The 22317-nt window shown below is 37.8% G+C and overlaps 1 protein-coding gene across 2 annotated transcripts in view; it reads left to right on the plus strand.

The window, feature by feature from the left end:
* The window catches only part of RCAN1 (regulator of calcineurin 1), a 41075-nt gene that overhangs the window by 13383 nt on the left and 5375 nt on the right, over positions 1–22317 (plus strand). The window contains exons 1-3 of one of the 2 annotated variants that reach the window (XM_042867839.1): positions 18311–18639; positions 20744–20917; positions 21855–22014. In XM_042867839.1, coding sequence (XP_042723773.1) covers positions 18553–18639; positions 20744–20917; positions 21855–22014 — 421 coding nt within the window. In that variant the 5' untranslated portion in view covers positions 18311–18552. Of the gene's footprint in view, positions 1–18310; positions 18640–20743; positions 20918–21854; positions 22015–22317 lie in introns of those variants that run through there. The other variant, XM_042867838.1, reaches the window with a different exon arrangement.

The raw sequence follows: 22317 nt of genomic DNA on the forward strand, positions 1-22317 counted from the left end.
TTTTTTTTTTTTTTTTTTTTTTTTTTTTTTTTGTTTTTTTTGCTTAATTGCACAGTTTAGTTTCTAAGAAACACATAATAGAATTGTCATCAGATTTTTGCAGCATTCCTAGCATTAGGTGTTATGCACGCACAAGCTTGTGCAGCTTTGTCGAGCCCTCATCTCATTCTGGCCTGAATCAACTGTCTCTATGTGAAAACATAGCTCCTTTGTTTTATGTTTGTTCCTTCCCTTATGGAAAGAGGCTCTCTGACAACAGTTCTGAGGTCTATCTATGTGTGTCCGGTGAAAAGCCAATTGTAATTCTCAGCTTCTTTCTTGGGAACCTCTGGATACTACCGCTGTCCAGATACAACAAATCACAGTTAATTCTACTTTACTACCTGAAAATTATCTTTTTACTACTATAATAATCATCTGACCCTTTAGATGATGCAGTGCTGAAGGTGTGTTCAAAGCCTAGACTGTTTGCAAAATATTTGCTAGTCAAAATAAGCTAGCCAGTATAAAGTTCTTAATTTTTAAGCCCTGCTGTGGATTTACTTTTTCTCTCCGTAATACATACAAGTTCAGGAGTTATGTAACACTGTGCTAATTGAGGAGGTTTTCCCTCTGAAAATGTTCTGAACTAGCTTTTAAGTAGTGGACTTTTGCTAAATTAGGAATATTTTAGGGACCATCCTACTGTAGATTACTGCAGAAGTCAAGGCAAGAAATAAATGGAAAAATTGGACAGTTGAAAACAGCCATAACTTACAGTGTAGGCACTTGAAGTCTCATGACATAGCTGGGACCTGAATAGATGGTGTTCACAGTGTCCCTGGGTCTGGAAATCAGATTACAGCACTGATACCTGTTTTGGTGTTGGTGATGAGTTCTTTCCTACAGTTCATTGGTTCTTGAAGTTATTTGTATTAGACCTGTTCTCTTAAATGTCATGGTAAGTAATGAAGCAGAAGGCATATGATGTTTTAAAAAGTAAAATCTAACCTAGCTTCTAAATAAAAATCCAAGGTGATGGAAGAACCAGACTTATAATTAGCTTCTGATCTCTTAGTGGTTATTCATCAGCTGGAAAATAACGTTTAAATCTCTGAATCTCTGTTCTCTTTGCTTCTGTATCCCCCTTCCATGAGAAAGCTTAAGTTAAACTCCAGAAGCTCTCTGATGCCTATAGTTTAACCATAAGTACTGTAAGTGTGCTTGTTCTATCACTTAATCCTGAAATATTGCCCAAGTATTATTGCGACAAATCTAAGCTTTAAATAGGAGGTAAAAGATCCCATGCAAGTGGAGCAAAAAGAAAACAAAGAACAGCTGCAGAACTTCACTGCTTCAAAGCCATGATGTAATAAGGCCACTTAAAGATACAGCTATCAGTGGCTTGTGCTGATGCAGCTCAGGAGTGCTGGGTCGTATCAGTGAAAGAACCTTGATCCCTTTCAGGCCCCTGTGCAGCAGGGCAGACCTCTGGCAGGAGAACCTGTGGCTTCTGGCACTGGGGAGTTGGCAGGGTGCTGGGTGTCAGTTATGCTGAATGGGGGCGTTGTTTGGGAAGGTCAGCTGTTTTCTTTATGAACAGCTGGACATATCTAGTAGGAGTAAAGGCTGGGAAAACTGAGAAGTTGTCTGTGATACCCCATAAGGATTTAGGGGGAGAATAGTTCTTAGATCTGTGAATGTAAAAACAAAGTATGATCAGGGGCAAATAAGGGTTTTAAAAGTCTTAACATGGCACCCAAGCAGGTAGTTTTAATTCTCCAGTGTTGAAGTAGATAGTCTTATTTTTAACAGATTGCTTGTGGGGTTCGGAAACTTACTAATGAACAGAGAGACTTGATTGTATTTATTTCATTGGAGCCTCACCCATATCAAACAGTAAAGGAATTATGAAATTGCTACATCCTGCACTTGTGATGTGATTATAGAGAAAACAGCTTTCAGTGCAGTAATTTACAAAAGAACTTTTCCCAAGTATGACTTTGCGTTACTGTGATTTATTTTTCCCTCTTTGCCAGAGGAAAAACATACCCTGGGAAGTTTTGTTACTGCGAGCTGATTTATCTTTAATGTGACTGGTAGTTTCTGATGGAGCCTTAAAGCAGACAGCTGATTCTTTCTTAGAGTTGGCAGTGCAGTTTCTCTTGTAAATTCACAGGACTCTCATTTCTTAAGAGAATTTTTTTTTCCCAACACATCTTCACACATTATTGTTTAATCCCTCCCACTTCTGTTTTTGCTGACTCCTATGGTTAGTGCTTTGCATTACATATTGTCTAATTTGAAGATTATGTAATTACTTTGGATTTAAATTTGCAAAAACTTTCTAACATTTAGGTTGCATAACGCAGAACTGGATATGCTTGTAAGCTTTCTTGTTCAGGTTTGAAATGTCAGCTGAAATTTTCTCGGTTGGCTATACAAACAGCCAAGGTATTGCTTTTCTGAGAGGCCATCAAAACTAAGTGACTTTCAGAAATGACCTTTGTGTAAAAATAGTGCTTATGAAACTGTAACTCCTAAAAGAGTTTGTATTAATTGCACACAAACTGTTCTTATGAAGAATATTTGAATACATCGGGGGTTTTCTCCTCACAGTAAAACTTTGTGAAATAAAGCACTTATTCTCCAGGCTTTTTACAGAAGCAGTGTAATCGAGAAATAATTCATCTGGAAAAGCGATAACCCTTAACTGCTCACATGGGAAAGATGTCTTCATTTCTGCAGTTATTTAAATGCTAAGTGTACAATAGCAGTCTTTCCTTTGACTAAGGCTTTATTGTTGCAGTGACTTAATGAAGTTCCTCAGAAATACCTTGGAGAGTGGCAGTCACAGCAGACTAAGAATAGTCTAGGGCAGTGCCCTGAAGGGAGCTGTGTGCCTTTCTTGCTTGGCCCAAGAAAAGACTTCATGGTTGTATTTTCCAGAAAAGTGCTCTGGGGAAACTATGAAAGCAGGTAAATAAGAAGTTTTAAAGCAGTATGGAAGCCTGAGAAATTACATTTATGTTCAATGACTCGTTGAAGTTTCAGTGTTGTTTAACTTCAGAAGGAAATGGTTCCTATTTTGATAGAACTGTTTTACTTATATGTGAGGCAACATCGGTTTCTAAAACTGATAAAATACTTCTAATAAGTTCAAAAGGGAGCTTAATGGCAAGTCCAATGAAACCTGCCTGAAGCAAGGATTGTAAAGCTCGCATGGAAACGAAATTTGTAAGTCAAACTCAAGCAATGAGAAATGTGAGCAGTGCTACATCAGACTGTCTGGGAAAGGAAGAACTGGGTAATCGATTGTCATATTAAGCAGGAAGGAATGTCTGGTAAGAGAAACCAACCTGTTGCACAGCCACAGCAACTCACATATAAATGTGAAACATGATTACATGTAATTTCATTCTGACCAGAGCTTATCTGCATACTAAACAAACCTATGTTCCCTTAAATTTCTTAAGGAAAATGAGAGGAGGTGAGGGTCCTGAGAACTCCTTTGAAGGCTCATTTGTTTAAGTAGTACCATCCTGACTCAGTCTCGATCAGAGTAGCCAGAACTTTGCCCAAGTACTAAAAATAGCCCCACTGGTGCATGCTGTGTTGAACTGACACCAGAAGGGATTTTAGAAACCAGTATGGCAAGAAGTTTTGGGGAACTATTATTTTACAGTTCCTCTATGTAAACAAATTCTTGGTAATGTTTTGAGTTCCAAAAAAAGAACAGACTTACAATAGAGTCATAGGTATTCCTTACAAAAAAAAAAAAAAAAGAAATAGCCACCGTCCTGTTTCCTAGTACATCTCTGACTGAAGTTCTAGTAAATGGGATTATACAGGAAATGAAGAGGGAAAGCACATGTATAGTTTTCTTCATTTTATTTCTGACTAAGAATAAGCATTGCCTTGTGCCCCTCAATCATTCCCAGTTTCTTGAGACATAAGTCTCAGGATTTGGTAGAGAATTTTCCAGAGGTGCTCCTCATATGGGCCCACAGAAATTTAACTTCAAGTGCAACATAATTTTCATCTGAATGTTTAATGAGGCCAGTGTTTGTAATTCTATAAAGAAGCAAGAAGAATAATTGGGCAAACTTGAATTCCTTTTATATGATTTTTTTTTTTTTGTAGATTTAGGGTTCAAATGGATATACTTGACTCTTATTTTTCCCCTCTCATGTATATACTGGTAGAGAATGATGTGTCCTGCTGTTAAACACAGTAGCCCTTGCTGGGCAAATGGAGTGGGCATTAGATCTGCCAACAGCTCTGTGTGTTTTCGATGGTTTGGTGTTTTTTTTTTTTGCAGGAACTTAACAATATTTAGCGTCTGAGATTGCCATGAAATCAGCTGTCAGCCTGTCCTCATATTTTTACCTTCAGTTGTATTAAATAGTTAAATTCTTATTTGTTGGTAGTTTCAGAGTCCCTCCCTGCCCCCATAACTTTGTTGGTGACATGTAAATAGTATAAAACCCTATTAAGAGGAGCTTACAGATAAGGTCTTGATCCTCCTTTCGTTTGGAAAAGTGGCAGTGTTATGGCATTAACTTCAACTGGGAACAGAATCAAGACATAAAATAGCGATGTCAGGATCAGGACAGGCAAGAGAGGATAAAATGTACTATTAAAGGATGTACTAAGTCTGTTTGTATGTCTAAGTAGAACTGCGTGTAAGCCACAAGTAACATTTTGAGAAGAACAAGTGTGTGCATATTTATCATGATAGCAGTAATGCTGAGTATAGGAGTGCTTGAGTTAACAAAAACATGTTTTACAGAATGAACTTATTAAAAGAATGCTGTTTGCTTTTAAAGAGAGAGTCTCAAAGATCTACAGTTAGAAACTAGACAATGAAAATATACCACTTTACATCTTGTACAGACTTTGTGAAATGTTTTCCAGGAAAAAGGAGTACAGTATGTATGAATCACATATGGAAAACCCAGTGGAATGAATTAGTCAAATGAGTGACCGGTCCTCGCCTTCTGCTATCAGGAAATAGTGCAACTTTCCATGATTTTATAAAACCATGGAAATACATAAATAAGAAAAGTAATTGCAAGAATAGCAAGCAATTGCAATTGAGCTCTTTTACTTTCATGCAGCATTTCTAAAAAGCGCTTATTTTGAAACAAGTTAGAAACGTAATATCAAGTAAAAGGTATAGATAATTTTGGGAGATCTTCAAGTTTTTATGGTGTTCAGAGGATTTCTTTGCTTGCTTTCCTGAACTTTCCTCCTCTGCTTGCGTTTCTGAATTGATGTAATTTAAGATAGGAGCCTGTTTTGTTCTCTTTCAAAACTGTTACTCATATTCTCTCCTTTGGCTCTCAGACTTTTACTTTCAGTGTAACTGCTGAGCAAATTCAGAGACTGTGCAGCTGAAACAATTGTGGAAAACAAAGGCTTACCCATCAGTACTCAATAAGTTTAATGTATGTATGCTGCAGTGCTGATTACTCTTTATTGTTCAGAGAACTGAATCAAAATATTATCCTCATATTCAGCAGGCTGGCCAAATATTCCTTTGCTAAGTGGTAGCAAATATTTCTTTTTGTGTTATCAGCCAAGTTCTACAACGTGTTTCACCTGTGTGAAGGCATAGAGGTGCTTGAATTTTTATTTTTTGCTGTGACAAGCATGATCTGAACAGGGCTTGTGAATACACCATTATAGTGCTAAAAGGGTATACCAGAAATGCCAAAAGAAGGACACATGGTGAGGAAGTGTGGCTTTCAAGCTTTCTTGCAGTAAATCCTACAGGAGTTCTTGTGACAGCACCAGCTGATTCCAAAGCTTGGTGGTGGTGGCTGTTGTGCTTGGAGTTACGACATCTTTGTGTAGACATGAAGCTGTGAGTGTTGATTACATGTGAAGTCTCAATTCTTGCTGCTTTTTTTTTTCAAAGATGATTGCATTTAATCTTTCTAATATGAAAGCTTTTAAATAAAAAATTGTTACAGTACAGGGTAGCATTGCATTAACACTGAAAATGAAATCTTACCTGTCTCTGTATATAGAACCGATCTTGAACCCATTACTTCCCTGCCCATTGGGAATCTTTTTCTCCCTAATTCTGATGCACTTTCACTGGATAGTTAATTATTTCTGTCCCTTCTGTCCTTAGCACGTGCGCTTCTTGGCTTTAAGGAAGATCTATGCTAAATACACTTACCAGGTTGCAAATTAGGATGTAGTCCTTATAAATCATCTGAGGTAAGTGCCACTTTAGCACTTTTAGTTCATTCTTTAAATTCTGTGCTGAAAATTCTCTGGAAATTCATCAGAAAATGAACATTTTCCTAAGATAACTTTTTTTTTCCCCCTTGTTTCTTTTAAAAATAGTGTGTGGATTAAATAAGGTCCTAAAGCTTAGAAATTCCTTTATGCACTAAGCATGTTGCACAGACTGCAAAACAGTCATCCCTCTTTACTCTGCCATGTGTGTTCCTGACAGCCACCTTCTAAAGAATTCTGACTTCTCCCTTCTTTAGGTACAGTGTTATACACTGGTACTTGTTCTAGCTTGTCTGGAGGCTCACAAGACCTGACTGGCTGACTAATGCCAAACAGAATATCTTGCAATTGGGTTTTGCATGCCTTTTCCTTGATCGTCTTTCTGCTCTGTCCTGTCAGTATTTTCACACTATTTTTAATCACAAATTCTTTAAGTCTTTATCCCCGTGTCTTCATTGCTAAGACACTCAAGAGAATCTTTTTTTTTTTTTTTTTTTTTTTTTTTGTCTGATGACTTTGAAAAAAAACTCTCCCTATCTCTTTAAGGTACATTTTTCTTCTGGATTTACCCATATATTATCCATACGTGGAGGAGCTATGAAGGGGGGTAAATGGGAGGGAAGGGGCATGCATTGCTTATTGTGGACTTCAAAAGTTTCTTTTTTTAAAGGACTAAATAATGTCCCAAAGAGATTATTCAGAGATGGATATAGGGTTACAGGCCCTTATTGAATGTACACTGTTTTCTGCTTTCCAGGTGAGAAAGAAGGCTTTGTGGACTTGCTGGCATATTTCCTGGGTGTACAGCAGTCACAAATATTTCTTGCCCTTCTCTTTTCTAAAGAGACAGAATGTACTCCAGACTGGATTCTTCGTAACTCTAAAGTGCCAGATGGCTTTGACGTGTAGATGAGTGAGTTGAACTTCTAGTGCTGATCAGGAGAACTAGTGATAAGTGTGTCATGGTCATGCAGTTTCAGATTAACACATTCACTCAGTAAGCATCATTCCTTGAACAAAGGAGGAGGAGTTGTCCTAGATTTTTCTGTAGGAACATGTTCTCAGCCAATTTATTCAAGACCACTTTGGTGCTGGTTCTGCATAGGTATTAGGCCGTTTGAACAGCTGGTTTGTATAATCAATCCATGTATGCTGACAGTGCAATGCAGATGTTATTTTGTCATTCTCATTTTGCTTCCTATTCTTTTAAAAATAATTTTCTCAGTGGAACAAACTTAATTGAACAGAAGTTGTTGATCTCTTCTAGAGTCCCTGGAACTGTTCAAGGCCAGGTTGGATGGGGCCCTAGGCAGCCTGGTCTAGTGTTTGATATGGAGGTTGGTGGCCCTACCTGTGGTGAGGGAGTTGGAGCTTCATGATCCCTTCCAACCCAAGCCATTCTATGATTCTATGAGTACTTGCACTATAGCAGATTCTAAGACCCTTTTTTTCAGAAGTCCACTGTTCGGTTCAGTCACTGCAATTTTGCATATTTGGAATGCTGCTTCTCAGCACTCCAAAGTCATTTTTCCAAGTGGAATGATATTTTTAATGTGAATGGAAAAATAGTTGCCAGTAAATATACTTTATGAAAAATGTCTGTTTCCATCAGAATACTTGAATGAGGGCAAAATTGTGATCCATTTACTACGGGTTGTTTGGGTAAATTCATTGCGGGAGTAAAAATAGGTTACAAAGAGCTTTTAAATTTTGAATTACAGTTGCTATATTAAAAATATCTCTAAAACAGTGTAGTTGGTTACTCAAATATTCTCTTGTGGAATTTCCAAATTACCACTTTTATGTTACCAGTCAGTTAACAGGAATTTAATGTTTAATGCTTGGAAATGGAAGTGTAAGTCATGGATTTTTCCAACGAAGGATTAAACACGCTGTAGGTATTTTTCTGATGGCTGGCTGGAAAACCGTCACACGTTTGATCTGTAAATAGCCCTTCTGTGATAGAGCACAGCTCTTTATATTCTGCTTGACCACAGTAGACTATGCAATGTAAGAATGAAAATTAGTGCATTTTAAGCTCTTTTAAAAAAAAAAAAAAAAAAGTCTGTTCAGTAAAAAGCACTATTTTCCTCCTTGGCAATGCTTTTGGGATCTGTAAGTAAAAGAAATAATCAGAGGGTTATTTGAATTTTTATTTTTTATACATCAGTGGAGTAGTTGTAGAGCAGATAGGTTCTATGTGCAGACAAATGGCTGAGTTCAGCACTTGGCTTTGTAGAAACCTTACTGACGTCCACAGCTGATACACTACATAGGTTGTCAAAATCTTAGATGCCTTCTGCTGAAAGGACAGGCATCTTCAGGACATAATCTGTAGTTTCAATCTTCTTAATGGGATTACAAGATGTTTAAACTAATTTGAGCAGGTTTTCTTCTTTATTTTCCTTTTGAAACAATAGAAATAGATGCAAATAACCTCCTGTCAAGTTTTTTCCTTCCATTATGTTAAAAGTTACTGAGTTAAGATCAAGAAAAGCAGTAGGTTAACTGGCAGTTTCTGAAGCCAGTTTAGATTGCAATTCACATCTATTTGAAAGGTAAAACTTTTTAAGTAAAGGGAAAAGAAATAGTGGCAGCTTTAAAGAATTATTGATGAAACAAAACTTTTTTTTTTTTTTTTACAAGTTTTGGTATCTCTTGAGGAAAGACTGAGTAACTGTTCCAAACCAATAGCTGTTTATTCAAATAAAAGCACTTTATAAAGTAATGAGACCACAGGCAATCCAGTATGCTACTTCAACAAATGGCATCAAAGAATAATAATAGCTGTTGAAGATTTTCAGTCAGCTGTACTTTATCTGTGAGGGGGAGTACATATAATGACATTGGTGTATTATCTCTGGTTGTAAGACTATACCCAAATTCTCAAATGTCCACAAGAATAGTGCTAAGAAACACCACAGGTTGAATAAAGGTAGCACCTTGCTGTGTAGCAGGATGGGACAGTGAACAAAATTGTGCTTGCAGCAATGGCCCAAGCTGCCTTTTTTTCTTCTTTTTTTTTTTAAATTTCCATTAATTTTGAGGAGTGTATGTTTGTTTTGGAAGATTCTCCAGGCTGCAAAATTCCTAGTTGTTGGCTTGTTTTCACAATAATGTAGGTAGAATTGATGATAAAATGCTACTGTTGAACCAGCATAGTGATTTGATTTGATTTGATTTCCCAAATGTGATAATAGAAGTTTCATTGTGGCTCAAAAACTCCAGTTCTGTTTGAGTTGAGTCAGGTTGGATTGACTGGGTTTTCTTCCCCCTACCAGGTATTACTTGTTTTGAAATTTTCACTTTTCACTATTGTAGGTTATGTCATGTTTTACTGTATTCTGAAATTGAAGAGTAAGGTTAATGATTCAAGTCATGCTGAAACAAAGATTAGCATGCTACTAGCAGCAAAGTCATCAGCAGAAATGATAGCTGGGTTCAGAGTTTTCTAGCATTAAATAACTTTGGAATTCAATCTAACCTGTTGATGGGAAATAGTGATCATGGAGATCATTGTTCTTAGATTCAGAAGCCTTTGAAACACTATCTGGCTGTGCCAGAAACAATTTGAAAACTAGATTTTGCTTAGATTGCTCAAAAAAAGTAGTTAGGCTAATTAAACTGTGGATCTTATGTGGATCGTTAATATGCAGTGATTCATGCTTTGTTATCATGGAATGGTTTGGGTTGGAAGGGACCTTTAAGATCACCTAGTTCCAACCCCCTGCTATAGGCAGGGACACCTCCCACTAGACCAGGTTGCTCAAAGCTCCATCCAGCCTGGCCTTGAATGCTTGTAGGGAAGGGGTATCTACAACCTCACTAGGCTACTTGTTCCAGTGTCTCATGGTAACTTTTGATTTTAAAGTTGAATAGGGGGAATAGATAAGTAGATGATGACACAAATAAGAATAACCGATCCGCTTTTGCCTTTTTTTCCTTCTCAAAATTGTCTTTTATGATCATCTCTGTTTTATAGAACATACAGCATGAGATAGAAGTATCTTAGAATCTTTGGTTTGTTTTAGAAAATATTCAGTTGATATGGTGTCATTATTGTCCTTGTTATCACAGAATCGGAGGGGTTAGAAGGGACCCCTAGAGACCAAAGAGTCCAACCCCTTCTAAAGCAGGTTCCCTACAGCCGGTTGCACAGGAAAGTGTCCAGGTGGGTTTTGAATATTTCCAGAGAAGGAGACTCCACCACCTCTCTGGGCAGCCTGTTGCAGTGCTCTGTCACCCTCACAGTAAAATGTTTCCTTATGTTTAGATGGAACTTACTATGTTCTACTTTGTGCCCGCTGCCCTTGTGCTGTTGCTAGGCACCATCAAAGAGGACCTGCCTCCATCTGCTTGATTCCCATCCTCTAGATATTTATAAGTGTTGATAAGATGCCTTCTCAGCCTTCTCTTCTCCATGCTGAATAGTCCCAGCACTCTCAGCCTTACCTCATAAGGGAGATTCTCTAGGCCCTCATCATCTTTGAGGCCTTCCATTGGACTCTCCCTAGGAGATCCTTGTCTTTCTGTTCAAGATGGGGAGCCCAGAACTGGACACAGTATTCCAGAAATGGCCTCACCAGGGCAGAGTAGAGGGGAACTATCACCTCCCTCAATCTGCTGGCCATGCTCTTTTTAATGCACCCCAAGATATCGTTGGCCTTTTTGGCCACATGCGATGGACATGTGCATCATGTGATGGTCAGTGTGTGTTTCATAAAACTAGAGAGCCAGACAAATATTTTTTTCCTGAAGTGGTATCAAAAGGAATAAAGTGCTGATAGGAAGGTTTTATTCTGATGCATGTATTACACACAGGAAAAACAAAACAAAAAACAAAAAAACACCACTATTTAAAAGACAGCATTTGATATTTAAATCTGGATGATAACCTTGCTCAATTAACTCAGAATTTGTTTTTAAAACTCCTATTTTACAAGATATATCTTACTATATTTGTAAGACTCATATAAAAACAGATTCCAACTTACTGGATTGTTTTTTAAAAATCATAAATTGAATTCAGGTTCACTGCTCTGTTGGCAGTTTTCTTTTATGTCGTGCATGCTTATCCAACTCGTGGATGGAAGGCAGCAGATTTGAAAGTGTGTGTCTCCTAGCGAGACATCTGGATGAACTGCACAGGCTTCAGCTTGATAGGACTTGAATAAAATACTCTGAGCTGTGGGATTGGACTGTCATAGGGGAGATCCAGTTACAGATCCAGTAACAGCCTACTTTGAGAAATATCTGGAGAACTTTGTTCCTTTATATTTCTGTCTATATGCTTTCTTTCTCATAAGCTCTAACTTCTTGATTATCTTTACGCGAGAACTTCTGTTCCTCATCACTTCATTTTTCCAGTTGCTTGATACAGTCCTACTTGCATCATTAAATATATATATATGCTAAAGCTAGTGTTAAAGGTTCATTTTGTCAAAATTTGGTCTGTTAAGTTCTTAAGCCTGTTATTTTTTTTTAGATAACAGTGTACAAGCCCAGGACCAAGATTTCCTTAATTCCCCTCAGCTCGCTGTACTGCATGGGCAACGTGCAGAGGCAACATTGCAGCACTCCAGCTGTGGTAACTGTTAGAGTATGTGTGACGTGCAAAGAATGCATGAATCCAACAGTAAGCATGTGCCCTGTCCCCTAGAGCTCTCCCCCTACTGAATCTAACTTATAAATAACTTTACAGCTGTTCCCTTTTTACAAAGCAAAGTGTTCATCTTCAGAAGGTGCCCCTTCACTCAAAATAATTAACTGAGAGGCCGTTTTTGTTTTAGTAGGAGATTCGTATAGCTTGTCTGTCTCCTTTTTTGAATTGTTTCATCTTGTAAATGCACCTATCTGTTAATTACTGTCTAGAATATTTTTTTTCTCACGCTAGTACTCAAATAAATAACCTTGAGTCAGTCTGTTGGTGACTTTTCCCAGTTACAGTGGCAGGAAGAATATACTTCCTTTACTTCATGATTGCCCAGTGTTTAAGAGATAGCACTTTTTGATGGGGGAAGGGAGGGCTTTTTTTTTTTTTCTTTTTTATAGCTTCCTACTGCTGTAAATAGTTTACAGATACTTCTTCTGTAGTATGCAAACTTGATTTACTAATACACTTTGCTTTAAAAGTCCTTGTTCTTTTTCAGCTGAAATTCTCCAAAGATCATCTATATTTATTTCCTTTTTCCTGCTTTTTTTAGTCTCTTCTCTGAGGAAAAGATTTATATAAATACCTATATTTATAGAAGCCCTCAAAAAGTTTAAGGAAAAATGGATGAGTTGCTTAAGGATTTCCTGCCCTTCCCTTTCCATAGTTGGCTTCATCTAGTGTGACATGTGCACTGATTCCATGACTTAGATTGGATTGTCCCTCTTACTTTTTCTTCCCCTTTTCTACTTAAATATAAACAAATCAGCAATCCAACATCTGACAGAATAATCCTATTGACATTTGTCTTGTTTAAAGATTCATTGTGGTTTTTAACCACAATGAATGAATTCTAATTTAATGATTTTTTTTTTTTCTCGCATCTCCTGTTCTCCCAACGTGAGCTGGATTGAACAGTCTTTTCCAGACGTTTTCATTCATTGTTAAGCAACAGCTTATCTTTATGAAGGATGGCTCTGATAGTTTGAAACCAAACTTTGTTGTGTTTGAGGGGGGTGGGGGGTTATAGGGCTGCCCAGGGCCCCATCCAACCTGGCCTTGAGTGCCTCCGGGGATGTGGCACCACAGCTTCTCTGAACAGCTATGCCAGTGACTCACTGTCCTCTGAGGAAAGAATTTCTTTGAACATAAGCTCTTCCCCCTTTTCCTATTACTATCAGACCATACAAAAGTTTGGTCCCCCTCCTGCTTATAAGTGCCAATCAACATCTTTAAAAATGGTCACTCAGTCTTCTGTTGCGTCTTCTATTTAGAAGAAAAGCTTTTCCCAGAACAGCTAAGTCCAAAACATAGGGGACATTACACCCAGACAGGTGGCTTTTAGCCTTGTCTATATGCGATAAGTATCTACTCTGACATGCCAAATGCGGTACTGATGCTTGTGCTGAATTAGTGCTCTGTGACAAATATCAAGCATTATTTCTGAAAAGTTGCTTTTTTTGTCTGAAAATACTGTCCAGCACTTCAGAGTTCTGTAGCCATTTAATACTTTTTTTTTTCTAAGGCTTCCCCATATAGTGCTTGGCATAAATTGTAGTGAAGACAAATGGGTTTTTCCCTTGTGTACCGTACTATATGGCATGATATAGATGCCATAATAGATGCTTAAATTTTGAAGCTGCACAAATTTTTGTCTTGGCTTTTATGGCTGGAAATTGTGACTATAATACTTATTCACATATGAAATAGTGAATGGTCATGAGTTTGCTGTTCCACATTATAAACAAAGTTAATGAGAGGAGCTGATGATGAGTCTTAGCTCCATGCTTCATGCCTCTTTTTCCATTTTGTCACTGTGTGGGTGTTACCTTGATTTAATACACTTCACATAGCTCTGTGTAATTTGGAAAACCAGTCTGTGTACTTGTATTGCTCTACTCTCTGTGATTTCTTTTCTGCAAATATATTTGCCAATACTTTTTGCAGTTTATAATACTGATTATTTCAGGGTTTTTGTTTTGTTTTTGAGTATTTCTGTACTAATGTACTACTCAATGTATATATACTTGCCTGTAATACCTTTCTGATAATGTCACACATGAGTGGAACAATGGGTATGGCTTTGTGGAATAACTTCAGGTTTTTCTTAATCACAGAGCAGAAGAAACTGTCTGTAATTGGTTGTATGATAATTCTAACTCCCTCCTTTTCCCTGCTTTTCTTGCACGTTACCTTTGTTTCTGATCTGGATTTGCCTTATACAGCTGTGTCAAGGACTGGGTTAGTGCCTGATTATGTAAGTAGGTGTGCTGCCATTTTAGTGTTCTGAATTAGACATCAAGGTTGTCAGTCTCCAGCATTCGGCCTCAAGTAAAGATTTTGGGGAGGATTATAGACAAATGTGATCGATCTGCCAGTTGTTTTTACTTGATAATAAATCCTGTTGGACCTGCAAAAAGAAATCATGCAGTTTTCCTTTCAGTCTTCACGTGTGGAAAATTTTTTGTTTAGGGGGAAGTGGGGTTGGCAGATTTATATTTTTTTTCCTGTTATTTTTGGATAGCACAATGAGACTAAGAATGGTACAGACGTCTTAAGACAAGTGGATTAACTCACTACTCTCACTACTGGCTTTTTGGGTGGGCCAGCTGACACTGTGCTCATCTGTGCTCTTGCTCATCAAGTAATTTTCCAAACAAAACTGTAACAAAAGATCAAGTGAACAACACAAAAAGCTTTCCCAGAATAACAACCTAGTTCTCGAATCCTTAATCTTGAAAGGGCAGGGAAATGGAGGTTTTCTGACAACTGAGAATGTTAGCATCTCCTGACTGCTCTGTTAGTTTGAGAGCATGCTTAGAGGGGGTTGGAAAAATGCACTGTTGAGGACACATGCTCACTGGTAGTTTCAGTGGGTCGAATTTCTGGAGATCTCTCCTTTTTACCTGAATTTATGTTCAAGCCAAGCTTTAGATTGCTGCTAAGTTCTAGAAAGGAATGTTTATCAGCTTTTCACATTCTGTTGCACAGAGTTATATGGCTTTCCTATTCCTTCATTGGCAGAACAGTATAGGCTAGGTCTCTTGAATAGCTTCTGACCCTAGCTGACCCTAGACTCCTCCTGTATAGGAAGTTTGTTGTTTACTGTCTGTCCATCGTTCTCCTTTCCCAACTACTAGGAAGATGAAACCAGCAAGTATGGTTATTCATCCTAAGTAACTTCAGGATGTTTATCCCTGCCCTAAATAAGGGTGAAGGCAAGATAATTAACATGAAGACAGGAATAGAAACTGTATGTTGATAGCAGCGGATCAGCAAGTGTATATATAGTGGGAGTTCAGGGACTCCAAAAGGAGCAACCGCCAAGGGTAATTGAAGAAATGTGCCAGTGATGAGGGAAAAGCGTGGTCTACATTCTGATGTAGTGTAGAAGGTGGTTGTTTTCTTCACTTACAGAGCTACCAGTATATTTCTTTTCATTTTAATTTTCTTTCTTGGATTGTTGGTTTTGATGTACATATCAGTGGCAACCAGTCATTTTTGTGACTTGCCTTTTTTCTGTTTATTCGGTCTCATTTCCTCCTTTGTCATGCCTTACCTACTTCATTGCAAGTGGAGGTTAAATTATAGAACTAATTATGACATTCAATCATTGTTTTTCCTTTCCCCCGGAAAACTAACCCAAAAACAAACTGTCAAATTTCTCTGCCTGGAATGTGCTATTAATGGAGCATCTGTCAGGAGCTATTGAGATTAAGGAATATTTCAGTGAGTTTCTCCTCTGCAGTTTTTAGAAACAGAGCTCAAATTTGAAGAATTAAGCTCCAGAATCTGTACCGTTCAATGCAGAGGTTAACTGTGAAGCCAGCTGTGCTGCCACTTCACCTTAATCTGACTTATTTCATTTCTCATCATTGAGTACAGCGGCATTCAGTTGCACCAGTATTGAATATTTCATTTGTTACTTGAATGAAGGCATATATCTTTAAGCAGGCGATCTTACCCTTGTTCTCTTTCCTGTATTATAGTCATGAGGTCAGTAGGGAATCTCAGAGAAGACAAAGTAGCAAGCTCTCTGAAGTTCAAGGAGGAAAAAAATACTGCTCTGGAAGCATCAGAACCATAAATCCCCAAGCACTGATAGTCTTGCAGTGTTCTTGTTCCAGGTAATTTATTAATATGTGGGGTTAGCAAATGTTAAAGAACGTGAGCAACGCAGAAGAAAGATTGCAACACAGTCAGGCTTTTGTAATGGTTGTTTTGTAACTTTGACTCTTGGCTTCTAGTGGACACGCAACTTAGTGCTATAGTCCTGTTTTAGATTATGAGGTTAGATTTGATAAAATGGCTTTAGGAAGACTTGTAAAGTTGTTTTACTTGTGCCTTGTCTTCAGTAGCATGTAGTTGATCTTAGATGTAGCAATCTGCTTGTGGCTTTGTTTTTGTTTGTTTGTTTTTTTTAATTCTTCAAATGTAAATCTGGAATTACAAAGAGATGCATGTACCTAGAATCTACCTGTGCTACTTTAAGCTGAGTCCATGATAACACTTCTAAAGAACTTTAACCACTGAACTGCTAGGAAGGTTTCACACTCTTTGCTATAAAGGTCTGCAGTGAGTTTCCTGTAGGTTTGTTTCTGTTGAGCAGCTTGAAAACTGCATCATATGTCAGTCCAGTGAGGCTCTTTAAAAGTAACATCCTTTCTACCCACCACCCACAAAATACACTCACCTAGATAGCCTCAGAGTATGTCAAGTGACTCTGACTCCTCATCAGGTTACATGGGGACCTTTATTTACTTATCAGTAGTGACAGCATTCACCTCGGGATGTGGAAAGCCTATTTTCAGTTTCCTTGTATGTCCAAATGATTCACGGCCATCTTTTCCAGTTGAGCACCTGGACCACTGGTCTATGGAGTCATGCTCGGTGCTTCCACTTGCAAAGTCTTTAGGACACTTAATGACCTAATTCCAGGGCAAGGGCAGGATTCAAGAAATGCTCTGCATGATTTTCTGCGTTACCTCAGGTAGTTCACATCTTGGTATGATGGCTTCTTATGAATCCTTACATATATGCATTTCTGAGTACAGGTGGTGATCTTGGGAACTCAAACCAGTTTTCACTGTACATGTGCCACATCCAAATCTCAGAATGGTTGGGTTGCATGTTAGACTTTGCATCCCATCTTCTAGTGAGCTTTGGGGAAGAGTTGTTTATTCTTCCCCTCTTTCTATCTGTCAGGCAGCCAGTACATTAGGAGCTTAGGATCCTTGTTATCTATTGCTTCTAGGATTTGAGTTTAATCTCCCTGATGGCATCTATGTTAGTTGTTGCATTGTTCTTCTTGACGCCACTTTCTGGAGCTGAGCTTATTTTAAACTATGGGCTTCTAAGGAAGCCCACCACCATTCACACTAAGGTAGTTTATATGCCAGTTTATATACAGTAGCAGATAATTTGACCTCTAAACAGGGGTTTTGGCCTGTGGCACAGTAACAGTCTTTAGTTTCAAGCAAGTAAGTAAAGCTTGAGCATGTCAAGAAGGCTATTTGTGTGAATAATTATGCATTATTAAATATGTATGAAATAAGGTCTAAAATTGACAACTGCTTATTTTTTGCAAGTATTTTATGAAAATATATGATTCTGTGATAACCTCATTTTATAGTCAAATGAATTAAACGCACTTAAAATTTGACTTTCTTACAAATTTTGACCTAATTCTATGTGGGAGGGTTCCAAACGGTTTGTAAAAGCTTAAATGTTTAAATGTAATGAATTAGTTCAAAATTATAATGACGTTTTATAAGTTGTTCTTGCTACTTCTTGTGAAACATTCTGAAGCCAGGATGCAAATTGTTAAACCAGAAGATGTTCAGGAACTTCAGTTTCATAGCTCATCACTGCTGTGATGTAGCTCAGGTTGTCTTTTAAAACCCTGTCAGTAGATTTCTGATGAAGCTTTGGTTTTAAAAAAAATCAACATCACTTTATGGGGCTCAGACTGAGTTTTTATTGAAGTGGGAATGGAAACTAATCCATCTAGTTGCAATGGAGAAAGCTTCAAAATGAATTCTCACTGTAAAGGGGAAAAAATATGTTCCCAAATGAACCCCTCCTAATCTCTACGTTTCAGTCTGTGTATTTTTTCCAAAATTTACTAAAAGCTACTGACCTGAGGGATTTGTTTTCCATTCCAAAGTCTTGAAATTTTCCTCCTGGCTAATTACAGCCTATTACTCTAGACTTTGGTCCTTTAGCAGTAACATTTTCCATCTTAAGATGGGTTGTCCCATTCCAATGAAGAGCATGTTGTCTGAGTGCTGAATGGAATTACTACCAGTGGAAACTATGCTGCAAGAGGCTTGATAAAGCAGCTGCTGTGCAAACCTCAGCTGCTTTTTCCATCCTCCCGAGCGCTGGTAATTAGCATAGGGAAGCTGACTAATGTGCTGACGTCACCTCTTTCCAGTAGAAGCTTACATTTTGTTCCTGACTGCCTCAAAGCATGCAGGACTTTGTTCAGGAATTCGCTGTCACATACAGGATGCTCTGAAACCTCTCCTTTTTTTTTTTTTCTTTTTTTTTTTTTTCCTTCAGAGGGGCTGGACTTGTTTCCCTTATAAACGCTGCCTGCAGAACCAACAGCTTCCTTAAAAGTAATTGGTTTCTGCTGAACAGCAAGGATCGCTTTAGCAAAGCACAAAATGCATTTTAGGAATTTTAACTACAGTTTTAGTTCTCTGATTGCCTGTGTAGCAGACAGCGATGTCTTCAATCAAGCAGAAACAAGGGTATGCTTTCTCTTTTGCTTTACTTATATAGACTACCACAATGCTAAAGTCTGTAGGTCCTGTTTTGTAACTGGTCAGAATACAGCTTACCTTGAAAGCTTTTGGGTTTTTTTACTTAACAAGAAAATGTCACGTTGGTGCTCTGGTATGCTTTGATACGAATGAATCTCGCTCTGGAAATTATTAGATCTTAAGCTGTGTGGTTTTGAGAAAGATCAGAAGTTGAACTCCAGACATTTCTTGTCTGAATAGTGTATTCTTCACTTTCATGTGCTTGCAGCAATGCTTGGATTACGATCTTGGTAGTAAAGTTCTTGTAACTTACAGTACATTCCACACTTTCTCATGTGTTCTTTTTTGTTTGGCACTGTATCTCTCAACAATGTTAGAATTGTTAAGAACTTCTCTTGGATCTGTATTTCACTGGTTAGAATGAATATAATGTAATACAGTCCTGATACAGAGAATTGTTGACTGCTAAGATACCTCAAGGACAAAAATAACATTTTGTTCAATGTCCTACTGCTGGTATGATATTTATGACCTATAGAATCCCCACACTTTAAGAAACAAGATTTTGCACAACTCTTGCTGGTTCTCTCTGAGTTTGAATATTGAATGTGTTGAAGTTGTTTCTTTTTAACTTGTTTTTTCTTTTTTTTCTAAGTAACACATGAGTAAGGCTTTAGAAATGCAGAGCTAGTTTTCATGGTTCCTTCTAGCTGTCTTTCCAGTACAGGAAGCTAACTCATAGAGGCTTTCCCTACAAAGGATCTTGTAATCAGATCTCATTTTGAAGGATCTTAAATATGGCTCAACAAGAAGTAGGACAGCTCTAGTTTTAATATATCTTTGGAATATGGTGTTTATGTATGTAGCTGTGATGAGTTTGTGGAACAGAACTCTTTGGAAAGGAAAATGAAATTTTTGAAGTAATCACTGCCCTCTTATGTAATCTGTTGCTTTTCCTACTAATTCAAAATAAAAACAGAAAGAGTAAAAGAAAAAAAAAAAAGAGGTAGTGCAGTTCTATATATTTGCATATTTTAGTTTCATGTTCAACTTTCAGCAAGCTTTTATGAAGAGAGAATACCAGAAATACCAGCATGCTCAATCCATCTCCACCACTGTAACTGATTGTGTCCTAATGTGAGCCACGAACACATTGCAAGAGTATGCCAGCTTCAGAATGTTCTACGCTTCTTCCTCCTTTGACTTGGCATCCTCAAATAAATAAATTCTTTACTTAAAAAGTAAAATAATCTAAGTCACATTTGCACAGGTGCTCTAGGAGCACAGGCATCCAGTGCAACAAGGACATGACCAGCTGTTGGTCATCTTTAGACTTTTCATGCAGTTAGGATAGCAACATCCTGTCAGCTGCAGTTCTGTAAAAGTATGAGATTTTGGTTTGACTCCTATACTTAGAACGCAGTCAAAACTCAGAATGTGTCAGAGGACCTTCAGAAGCTCTGTGGTTAGTGCTTAGGTCTTTTTAGGAGATGTAGTTAGGAGCTTCTTTAGAATTGAGCTCCAGAAATAGAAGAGGCTATTAAATCTGTATTCAGTAATAATATATTTTCTTAACGTTCATTTTCCTAAATGAAAGCAACAGCTGTTATAAAAGGCGATGTTCGTGACCTTTATTATGTGTGCTGAGTCACTGAAGAAAATTACATTTAGTGTGCAAATAGGATTTTTTCCTTTTTTTCTGTTAAAAGTCTTGTACTGCTTTCCTTGAGAATTGCACACTTAGACAAAGATGTGCTTGGCAGACTCTTTTCCAGGCCTTTCAATATTAATTTTGTAAGGTAAGCATTTCTTTTCAACACCTTGACAATACTACTGTTTCTATTATACTGCTAAATAAGACACTGATAATAAGCTATTTTAAAATAAGGAATGGAAAAGCTAGTACAGAAAGTGATAGGTTAGAAAAATTAATAATAAATAGATAATAAGAAAAAGAAACCTAAGCTATAACAATGATATTAATCTTCAAGGGCGCTGGTGTGTTCCTTCTAGCAATTACAGTTTATGTCTGTGTTTCTTCAGAGAAGTGCACAGTGTTGCATGTTGACTCTTCTTGGTCCTTTCGTTTCAGGCCAAATTTGAATCGCTGTTTAGAACATATGACAGAGATATCACCTTTCAGTATTTTAAGAGCTTCAAAAGAGTACGAATAAATTTCAGTAACCCTTTATCTGCGGCAGATGCCAGAGTCCAGCTGCACAAGACAGAGTTCCTTGGAAAGGAAATAAAACTGTATTTTGCTCAGGTATGTCTTTTTGTGATTAACATTGCAGTGTACTAAAGCATAGCTAAATAGTGATAAGCTTCCACAGGTCTCCAGTATATGTTAATGAACACTTAATTTTTGGTTTGATTAGGTTGTTCCCAAGCTATATGTAGCATACTTTGCACTTACGTCTCTTTGTTGGTTTGATACCCTTGGGGAAAGAGAGTAGATGATAGTAATCAACATAGTCAAAGATGGAGCTCCACTGGGTGGGGGAAGCCGAGTGTATTTGGCAGCAGTACACACACAATAAGATGCTCAAATAGTTTGTAAGGGAATCTGAAGTGTAGAAGCACATGTTGAGGACTCCTACCTGTTGATCTGGCTCTCACTACTGCAGATTGTTTGTACTTCAAGATTGCCTTCAGTGCAGCTCTAGGACTAGCTAGCATCTGCTGCTTAAGATGTGGTAATCTGGGTGCTTTTTGGTAGCTGCTATGTATTTTCCTCCGTACATTTAATGGGAAAATTAACCTGTGTGTGTCTGTTTCAGATGTCCCTAGGGACAATCCTGAAGGAGCCAGTTTATTTATATACCTTCTAGAATTCTCACCACTCTCCCTTGTGGTAATAAGTTTCAACGCCATTTGCCTTTAAAGCCCATATCCAGCTTCCTCCTACTTCAGTATTTTAAGGGCAAATACTTTCTGGTGAAAGTTTTGTAAAACTTCATAATGAGAAGATGCAGATGTGCACACTTCATTGCATGTTCCATCAGAGTAAATGGATGTGATGACTTGTCTGTACTTTGTATACTGGGTCTTTCATACAGCTCTCTTCAGTACTATTGTTACGTGCTGCCACCTTGAGTGCCTGTTACAGCATAACATCTAACCCAAACCTTAAAATTCCTCATTAATAATGAATTCATTGATGGCAGTAGAATAGCTCTGGTCTTTTATTGCTTTTTTTTCAGACTTTACACATTGGAAGCTCACATTTGGCACCACCAAATCCAGACAAACAGTTCTTGATTTCACCTCCTGCCTCTCCACCTGTTGGTTGGAAGCAAGTAGAAGATGCTACCCCTGTGATTAACTATGACCTTTTATATGCTATTTCCAAGTTAGGACCAGGTAAGAAGCGTTAGAAGCACAAATATGTGCATTTAGAAATGAATGTCTAGATTTTTTCTAAATGAATTACTGCGTAGCAATTACATTGGTAATATCTGAAAAAGGAAGCTATGAACTTCTTACACACACTGTAACTCCACAGGATCATTTGAAGGGCCTGGGCCTCAACAATATGGTGTTTTGAGATTTACAAACAGCAGGAATGTCGCTTCAGCAATATATTAGCTTGTTCATCAAGCAAGAATCAAGAAGCAACTTCCCAAACATAGAGGAAGCTGGGTAGTTGCACACCTTCTGCAGGGA

The sequence above is a fragment of the Lagopus leucura genome, unplaced genomic scaffold, assembly GCF_019238085.1.
Source record: "Lagopus leucura isolate 7727_CA_CO unplaced genomic scaffold, USGS_WTPT01 Super-Scaffold_100001, whole genome shotgun sequence".
Taxonomy (NCBI): domain Eukaryota; kingdom Metazoa; phylum Chordata; class Aves; order Galliformes; family Phasianidae; genus Lagopus; species Lagopus leucura.